General features: G+C 38.2%; 1 protein-coding gene across 1 annotated transcript; it reads right to left on the minus strand.

Moving 5' to 3' along the window:
* Nucleotides 1-7: 7 nt before the first annotated feature.
* LOC8155509 (elongation factor 2) lies at nt 8-2,644 on the minus strand (the record flags this gene model as incomplete). The annotated part of the gene is made up of 3 exons (XM_021450660.1): nt 2,520-2,644; nt 1,574-1,709; nt 8-967 (listed from the first exon to the last, which is right to left on the minus strand). Coding segments are annotated over exons 2-3 (1,051 nt in total), but the record flags the coding sequence as incomplete, so codon positions are not given.
* Nucleotides 2,645-10,616: the final 7,972 nt, after the last annotated feature.

Here is a 10,616-nt window from a genome sequence, read left to right on the forward strand (position 1 = left end):
TCTCCACACGATACTTTTGAGCCTTTGCCGGGGAAGGAAGGTGGAATATCATCATCTCGAGCAGTGCAGTGCTTGCTGGTAGCCACAGTTTGCATAACACGCTTCATCAAAGCTTTGCCAATCAATTCCTTCTCATCAGACTTCATGGTAACATTGAGCTTTTGCAGCATGGGCCACAATTTCTCCTTCTGGTCGTTCATGCAGGTGTTGATGATTTGCTTGATTGGCTCATAGCAGAACTGAACAAATCCTCTCTTGCAGGTAGGGGAGCCTGTGTTCTTGGTTGTCCATTTCTTGGTGGCAGGGTCAAAGAAGTTCTCACCCCAAAGCCTCTCCATCATCTTAGATTCATCAACTCCAAACTTAGATGCATACATCTTGGCAAAGTTAGTGAGGGTAAAGGCCCATCCGTGCAGACCAGCAGAAAAAGCAACAGTCCCCTTCTCTGGGTACACTTGGACGTCACCAAGGAGCTTATCTTCGTATGTTGCCATGATGACATTGGCATTCTCAATGACACGGGAGAAGGTCTGGTAAGCTTCCTCGCCCTCAACCTGAAGCTCAAGGAAGCACCTGTCCATCTTGTTCACGGTAAGAACTGGCCTAATCCTCTCACCAAGGGCTTGGCGAAGCACAGTTTCAGTTTGCACACAGACACCTTCAATACAGTCAACCACCACAAGAGCACCATCGGTGATGCGAAGAGCAGCTGTGACTTCCGAAGAAAAATCAACGTGCCCAGGCGAGTCAATAAGGTTGATCAGGTATTGGTTACCATCTCTCTCACCCTTGTAATTCTTCAGTGACTCGTCAGTCATCTCATAGTAAAGAGAGATACCGGTAGATTTGATTGTAATACCACGCTCTGCTTCATCTGCACGAGTATCAGTCATGCGAACATCACCAGCAACTTCCTGGGCAATAATCCCAGCAGCTGCCACAAGGGAATCTGTAAGCGTAGACTTGCCTGCAAAGAATTTATAATAGCATATAAGAACAGCAAGGAAATTCAACATGTGCATCATATGGTAGTACAATATTAGGGACAGACAAGCAAATCAAAAGTTAACAAACACAGTAGTAGATTACAATCTAGAGTATATAATTATGAACAGATACTATGTAAACCACCATATCTAAAATATACAATGTATTTCCTACATGTGATAAATATCTGAACATAAGCAGTTAACTATGCCTAAAATAGATAGTGCAGCGAGAAAAGAAACATTAGCTGTAACAGAGCTTAAATGTTGAAAACATAAAAGTTAACAACTCAGTAGTAGTATATTACAATCTAATACATACAGCCAGCAGATAGTATGTATACCACAATATCCAGACAAAAGCAATACATTAACTGTAGATGAAAAAAGCAATTAGGGGATAAATGTCTGTGATATAGGCCTATAGTAGATAATGCAGCATGAATAGAAGCATTAGCACTCAGGCACAATAGAGAGCTTAAATATTGAAACAAAATTAATCTTGACATCAAAATCAAAAAGGCTTGAAAACATTAAGGAATGCATGTATATATATGCTATCTAACAGAGCAGTGTTCTGAACATACCATGGTCCACATGAGCAATAACAGACATGTTACGAATGTTGTTCTTTTTGTCCATGATACCACGGAGCTCTTCAGCTGTGAACTTCACCATCTTGACTTCTTATAAAGGTCACGCTACGAATACCAATATTTATTCCTGCAGTTGAAAGTTCAGGTATTACTAAGAATACAATAATAAACATGAGAAAATAACTATACTGAAAACTTTGACATTGACATCAGCAGCAAAGAAGTAATAACCACTACAGTTGTCAGGAACAAAGAGAGGGAAATTATTAACCATTTCAGAAAGTTAATAAAAATGTTTTAACATGCAGTATTTGTCAGGATACAGTATTCCATTAATATACACCATACTCATACTTCACAGGATTGTGAGCACAAAAGGCTAAGAAAAAAGTAAACTGAAAACTCATACTTCACAGGATTGTGAGCACAAAAGCCTCGTTAATCTAAGATCTACAGCACAACTTATTTTCCTCAAAAAAAAGAGAGAGACCATCGAAGTAACACACGAAACAATCAAATAATAGCAATTTGGGCTCGAGCCGCTTGCATAGCATATGCACGGATATGGACACAGTATCAGGAGGATACGGATATAGAGATACGATATTTTTTCTTTCAGAAAACATGATACGAGCACATAGCAGGAAAATAAAACTGTCCTATATCCTAAAAGCAGTTGCAACGTAGCACCAATAACCAAAAAAATGCAGTTTATTGCGGTTGACCTGTTATAGCTGCTGGATCCCGTCCACGATCTTACAAGTGACCAGACCAAACAAGTGACCAGACCAAACAGACAATTCGAGTAACTAAGAATAAGGACAGGATCCCGTCCACAATCTTACAAGTGATCACAGACAATTCGACTAAGGGACAAGGGACAGTAACAGGGTAAGGGAGAGGGGAAAGAGAAGAAGCTGTTTTGTAGTCGATTTACCGTGGGCGTCGCCGGAGATAGAGCTCGCTGCCGGCGCCGGATCGCGTCGCAGGCGCGGGGGCGGGCGGCGGCTGCGGTGCGGTAGAGATGGGTGACTGGGGGAGGTGAGCAGAGATAGGGTTTTCTGTGCTCTTTGTATAGTATATATATAGGGGGTTAATGGGCCAAACGTTTAACGGCCCACAAACTTAAATGGTCCAAGAGACGTTGGCCCAAATATCCGATTTGTTGAAAAAAATTATAAAATCGGATTTAGGTGTTCTCTTATAAAATTGCAAAACTAGCATCTTGTCGCTATTCAACGGCCGATAGGACACCTGTTGGCTATCGAAAACTAGTTGGTCCTCCAATCGGCTCGTCATTGGCCGAGGCCAGTCTCTTTACTATTTTGGTTTTAAGAAATTTTTTTATATTAGCCCTTGTTTAGTTTCCAAAAAGTGCAAAAAAAAATTCAAGATTCTCCGTCACATCAAATCTTACGGCGCATGCATGGAGCATTAAATATAAACAAAAATAAAATTAATTGCACAGTTTACCCGTAATTTGCGAGACGAATCTTATGAGCCTAGTTACTCTATGATTGACAATATTTATCAAATACAAACGAAAATGCTACAGTAGTGTTTTCCAAAAAAAAATTGGCAACTAAACCAGGCCTAAGCAAAATATATAAAGACCCCCAAAAAATTATTAACAAATAGTTCAGCTAATCTTTTTAGGATCTGTTCATCGATGGTTTAACAAATCAAATGTGAATAAATAGTACGCATGCCATTAGTGGAAACCCTACGTGAAAAATAGTCTCTCTCACATCATAACCATTAGTTGACGTATTATTTGATATATTGACAACTAGCTTCTCGTCGCCTCCAGCATGAACAATCATGAGCTCTAGAATTTTTTTAGCCCAATAAACTAATATTTTTAAAAAACATCACAACTAAATTTTTAGAAACTACTCGATATGGATTTTGTGCTAGTCATTTTTTTAGGTTTGATTAGGTTTTAAAAATATTAAAAATATTTTTATCTTTAATAATTTTATTATGAAAAATATATTCAATGACTTATCTAATGGTACTAATTCTGCATGACAAATAATATTATTTTCTTACATATATTTTATCAAAGTAAAAAAATGACTTATCGAAAGATAGAGGAAGTAGCTCTTTTAGCCACGTCAAAATTAAACTGCCATCCGTCAATCTTTTTTCAATCATCCATTTTATCGGCCGAGCATCTCCCATTTTTCTTATATAAAATACAAAAAAAAAATCCGGACTCACTTCCTCTACCTTTGTCGATCGTGCATCACACTATAAAAAGAGCGAGTTTTTTTAGGGAGCTCTCCCTCTCTAATAACCGTTCGATCTAAACGTCGTGCTATATGTGCCTTCTGTCACCCGTGATCTTACATAATATAAGATATAAGATTCCTCCTAAACCAAGATTCCTCCTAGATTCCAAAAACGGAATATAATAGTCCATATTTGCATATTGGAGTCCAATTCCAATCCGCATGCATAGCTTTTCTGATTTTTTAAGTCCAATTCATTAGCCGTTTCGACTTTTTTAATTTCAAGAAAGAATTAAGAGCATATTTTCTTTTTACCGTGCATGCTTAAGATCGGGCATGCATGATCACTTGTTCAAGAATATACATACAAGATCTACCGGCAATAGGAAGTCAAATCAAATTGAGATATATTCACGCCAATTTTAAAAAATCAACCTATTCATGACAATGTGGTATGAGATGACCCGTATGAATTCTCCTGCGTGAATAGCGTTGATCATGATTGGTCTTTGAGTCAATCGGCAACGAAACAAACTTAATTGGAGAGGCTAGAGCTGGGTTAAGGAGAAATCTTGGTTTAATAGGAGTCTTGTATCTTTCATGTAAGATTGATTTTCCTTTTTTAGGTATACGAGGAATCTTGGTTTAGAAAAAGTTTTACATTTTACATATAAGATCACAGATGACAAATGACTCATATAGCACGACATATAGATCGAACAGAGAGCCTCCTTGAAAAAACTCACCGCCGCTGGCCGCGGATTGTTCGAAAAAAGAAAAAATAATATACATCAAGATGCATACATGCAACTAATAAATAAATTAATTGGAAAAAGAAAAATATGGATGCGTGGATGCAACTATAATAAATAACATCAATATGAATGCATGCTGGCGTATGTATTAGCAATTAAAAAGAAAAATAAATTTGAACACACGTGATTTTATTTATTATGATAAACAAGAAAGAAAAAACTAGCAAACGTTTTACATTGTTTATAGTACCATATTATGAATGAATAAGTGAAAATAAAATCAAGGAACATCTGATAATACAAACACGTGCGTGACGCACGTGCATATTTGCTAGTGTTTGAAATCTCCCACTATAGGTTTCTGCTCGGACTGGGTTCAGCTGATTATGAAGTGCGTTATCTCTGTGTCGTATCGGCTGAAAGTAAACGGCAACCGGTCTAACAGTTTTGTGCAAGAGCCTGGTCTACGGCAGGAGGATCCACTCTCCTCCTATCTATTCCTACTCGGTGCAAAAGGCTTCAGTGGTTTTGTTGAAGGATGCTGAACCAAGGGGTATGAGAGTGTGTCCGAGAGAATGCCATGCATTTGAAGTCTATTCTACAGCTGTATGAGAGTGTGTCCAGGAGAAGTCTGCTGTTCTCCAGTCAAAAAATTGATGAACCCTGATTCGCTATGTGCCCAAGTGCTGCGAGCAAGATACTTCTCTGATGGTGATGTGCTACGAGCCAAACCGAAGAGGATCATGTCCTATACTTGGCGCAGTATCTTGGCCGGGATCGAGGTGCTTAAGAAGGGACTGATCTGGACAATTGGTGATGGAATAACTACCGCTACATGGACTGATGATTGGATTCCAAGGGATCATTTGAGAAAACCATACACGCCGAGGGCTGCTGACACGAGTGCATGAACTTCTTGATCCAACAATGGACTGATGATGTGCTACTTTTTGGCAGGAAGACGAGCGAGGTCATATTGAGCATCCCTGTTCATGACAGGGAATGGATGACATGATTGCTTGGCACTACAACAAGACTGGCATCTCCTCTGTAAAGTCGGCCTACAAAATCCAAGTTGCCAACAGGGAAAAAAGCAATGCAGAGCTAGGAGTGGTGGGTCAGTAATGCTAATGGCGATCAGCTGTGGAAGAAGCTATGACAAGTAGACTGTCCAAAGAAAATGTTGCACTTTATGTGGAGACTGTGTCATAATAGTTTGGCCTTGCGTGTCAACCTAAAACGCCAGGGTATCAAATTGAATCCCTGCTGTGTTCTCTGTGGGCGGTGTCTGGATGAGGATGGAGCTCATTTATTTTTCAAGTGCAAAGATGCAAAGAGAGTATGGGAAGATATGCAGCTCCATGGTGTGAGGGATCGGCTTGCACAAGCCATCACGGCAGTTCTGAAACTGAAGGAAGAAGTGCAGCGAAGGGTGATTACTTTCATGTACATTTGGTGGTCGGAACAATGCAGAGTTCACGAAGGGGATGCACAAAGGAGTCCAGAACAGATCGTCCAGATATACTGTAATAGTCAGTTGCTACTCCGAAGAATGGGCTTCTCTGAAGAATATTTAGGCAGCACCTATCTCCACTATAATTGAAAAACTTTTTGGAACCAGACAAACTTACTCCCCCAACAAACTCATCCCACCGCAGTCCACTAATCCGGCCCACTAATGTTCACCGTAACCAATCCTCACGCCGCGGTCTCTCCAGGTCAATCACGGTTCATCTCAAAATTGAATCCACTCCGCCTGCCGTCCATTTGAAACCACCACCTGCCGTTCATTTGAATCCACTCATCTGCCGCCACAATCTACGCCTCCCTTCCTCTTCCAGCGTACCAGCGATCTACGTACAAGCAGAGCACATACAAGCAGGACACCGCCAAGAGCACGTACTTGACGTCGGCGCCGCCACATCTACTCTTGTCCTCCACAACGACACGGCGGACGGCAGGGAGACGGACTTTGGATCGGCAACAGTCAGGTGATTTTGTGATTCATATACAAGAGCGTACAAACGGTAAAAAAATATAATGCTTTTGCAGATTATTTTTGGCTTTTGATCTTTAGTGTAGACTGTAGGTTACGTTTTACTACCTGCAGGCAATTTTTTTATCTTCCTCTAAATAATACAAGTAGTAACTAATAGTACAAGTATGCGCCGATCATTATAGTGCTTAGGTGTTGCCCCTGCTGCATGTCATAAATTAAACCATCTAATCGTCTTGCTTAGGTCCCTGACGGCAACATGAAACCATTAGTGATCTCAGCATGCATGGTCCTGTAGTATATGCATATACATCTGAATGGTTGCATGTACATCTAAATCTATATACATATACATCTGAATTATTCCATGGTTTCAGATATTTTACAATAGTTGGATCATGAATCATTTAACATGGATTCTGAATGGTTCCATGGTTTCAGATATTTTATATCTGAAATATTATTAATATTTTACAAGAGGAAAAAGAGTTGGATCAAGAATTATTTAATATGGGTATTCGGATGCTCGCGCGCTGACAAAACAAAAATACCACCTCATGGATCTTAAATTTGTTGTAAGTTGTTATATATAAATCATTATAAAATAGTATAATTCATTAAAAATTGCTAATTTCTACAAATTCAACAGGAAATAATTAGGTTTGAATGAGATCCACGATGTTGTGGACCGGTTAACAAAGTATATTAAGAAAAACTGAAAAAAGTACTTGAGTGTTGGCCTGACATACAATATCACATAAATGACTGTAGCAATGTAAGTTAAGTTTTATTTACTATATACTTTGTTTAATTAATTTTTTGCACTTACCAATCAAATATTCTATTTATGTGTCTTAGATTCTACTACCGTATTATCGAGACGGACTGTATATTTTATTCATAATAGACATGTAAAACAAAATTGTGCGTATTATGGATCCACTACAAAGACAAACTGCTTTGGCTGGTTTTAGTCAAGATATGGTATATACAACTACATTCCAAGCTATTGCTACAATGTTCACGTTCGCCATGAAACTATCAAAATCAAAGAGGAACCACTGTATATCTTCATGGCGGCGAGAATACCCTGCATGCGTGACAAAGGTTACATCAAACCACAAAGACTGGTATTACTTTTGGTTCAACTTTGTTTTAGTTGTAACAAATATTTCAGTTTTGTATGCCAAATAAACAATTGATCTTGTACAGGAACTGGGAGGATTTCTTGTATACAATTTCACGAAGTTGTGGGATGATGTAAAATTGTCACCGATCAATAATGTAAGCATATGCAGTCTCCAACTATATTTGCATCAATACACGATTAAATATTAACATAATAATATCTGTCATTCACAGCTGTCAAGATCACTAAGGACGGAGTTCTTGGCTGACATTTTGGCGAGTCATGCAAACAAGTGCTACGACAACATCCCTGAAGATATCCAATATTTGATTAAAAAGTTAGGAAAATGTAAAGATATCTTTATGTACTGATGGTTCATAAAATGTATATAGACTCAAAAACAATTGTTCAAAATTAAAATTCTAAAAAAATTACTATGATTTATATAGCATTTCCTAGCCTTTTCTCCGTTCTGACAAACATGTAGGGTTAGTCGCGTGCCACCGCTTCTCCACGAGTCGGAACGGAGACACTAGGTCTTGTTTACTTCTATTTTTTTTTAAATAGGAATAGTAACATTTTCGTTTGTATTTGACAAATATTGTCCAATTATGTACTAACTAGGCTCAAAAGATTCGTCTCATCAATTTCGACCAAACTGTATAATTAGTTTTTATTTTTTATCTATATTTAATACTTCATGCATACGTACTAAACAAGGCCCTGATCCCCTTCTCTCCTTGCACCTATAACATGCTAGGGGCATGTTAGTCTTTTTTTACGAGTGGCCCCATTCGACGGTTCACGGTCTGTTTAGATTCAAATCTTTACATCTTAAATAGGTGTTTAAATCCTTCTTAAATTTTTTTTATCTGCAACACAAGACACGAGTCCCTAAGCAAGTTTACACAGTTTTAGGGCTCTAAGAGCATCTCCAAGAGATTAGCCAAATCATTTTCTAAAGGTAAATTTGGCTATTGTTGAAGGAAAAACTTCTCCAACAGATTTTGTAAATGACGGTTCAAATTTAGCAGCTCTCCATTCCACCTTATTCGCTCTCTACTTTTAGATAGCCTACCTCACTAGTCATTCTTTTATACAGTCTGTTGGAGTACTCTAATATCTTTTTATCAAATCTATTTTAGAGAGCAATTAAATCAGTAAATTTGCCTAGTCTTTTTGGCTAATCTCTTGGAGATGCTCTAAGGTCCCAAATTCCAAATCTTTACAACCCAAGTTTTACAAGCCCATGTTTAGATCTATTCTTCCAAAAAATACTCATTTCTCTAAAAGTTTTGGCTGTATCTAAACAGGGCCTCGATGTTATGGTAGTGTCATTTTGGGAACAGAAATTTTAAGGAAGGGTAAAAGAAAGATTTGAAGTTTCGATGTCAAATGGGGAACAACATTTTTTTAATGTCAAATAAGGATTTTTCTCATTTATAGAACTGAGTTACGATTTTATAAACAAATTCATGCATGCATTAAACCCGTCACCTGAGATAAACCAAAGGAGCACATACAAAACTAGACAAAACGACCCAATAAAAATAGGAATGATTCCTAACTCATGTTCTTAACAAGTAATTACCCTATATCCAAAACTAGACAAGGAAAAATACGACTGTCCAAGAAATTGCTTAACTGATATCCTAGCTGATAGCTACAACATCCAACCCAAAAATGAGGGTAATTTTTTGTTGCTCATTGTCAAGCCAACGTCCAGGCCTAAACTTCACACTCCAACAGAGCCTAGTGTAATAGCCCAAAAATTTCTAACCTACCATGAATCACACATGTGCAACACATTTAGCATACATTTGAATGTTTTTAATTTAATTTGAAAATAATCCTAAATTTGAGCATGCTTCATTAAGGAACTTTGAGTTTCACTTAAACATGCATGCTAAGAAATTACATGACAAACTACTATTTTTCAAACTATAAAAATAGATATTTTTTCTTGATTTTTGCGAAAACATTTTAGGGCTAAATAGCTTAACCAAAATCTTAAACATAAGTATATAACATTAAGCAAAATTACAAAGGTTATTATGATGCAAGATAAAAGTAAAATGGGCCATGCATGTTTTTTGGCATCTACCTAAAAAGTTATAAGATTTTACGAGATTTCTCTGTACAACCGAATCATAAATATACGCGGCTCATCATGGACACATCCCAAAAAATTTGGCCATTTAAACCTATCTTAATTCTATGCACCCTACAGCCGAATCATAAATATACGGGACTCATCATGGACACGTCAATAGAAATATCAAAAGAGCTGCAAAAATGACTATACACTTCACATGGAAAAGGCAAGGAAACAACCAACAAAAGGGTGAATTTAACTGACAGATCAGGCAAAGCGTTATTAAGACAATAGAAATGAGCAACACAGGGAATACAAGTATGTAACCACTAACTAAACCACACAGATACCAACTCCGTTTCATCTGCTACATCACACCAGATATCAAAATGGAGTCTCAGGCTCTCAACACAGCAGCATACACTACATGACCAATATAGTTCAGAGACAGGTACATTAACTAAAACGAGAGAAAATATTCAAGTCGTTCCCAATACAATAGACAAATTGACGATTAAACCAGCAATAGTAACAGTAGAACAAACAACCAAAAATTTAGAGCTTGTCCTCAAACTCAGAGAGAGGGGTCATCTGTTCCTTGAGACCCTTCCTCTTGCGGATATCCAGCACCAGCTGAGCAGCCTGGGAGCCAGCCTCCAAAGGATCAGAGCCCATCATGTCCCAATGGTCAAAGACACACTGGGGGAACGCCTGACCAGAGGTTGCAGCCACTCAGTTGGCTGGAGAACCCAAACGACTCGATGACAGGGAGGTAAGCCTTGATGTTGTAGAGCAGGGGTACCCAGGCCTCTTGCATCTCCTCAA

The sequence above is a fragment of the Sorghum bicolor genome, unplaced genomic scaffold (assembly GCF_000003195.3).
Source record: "Sorghum bicolor cultivar BTx623 unplaced genomic scaffold, Sorghum_bicolor_NCBIv3 super_525, whole genome shotgun sequence".
NCBI classification, from domain to species: Eukaryota; Viridiplantae; Streptophyta; class Magnoliopsida; order Poales; family Poaceae; genus Sorghum; species Sorghum bicolor.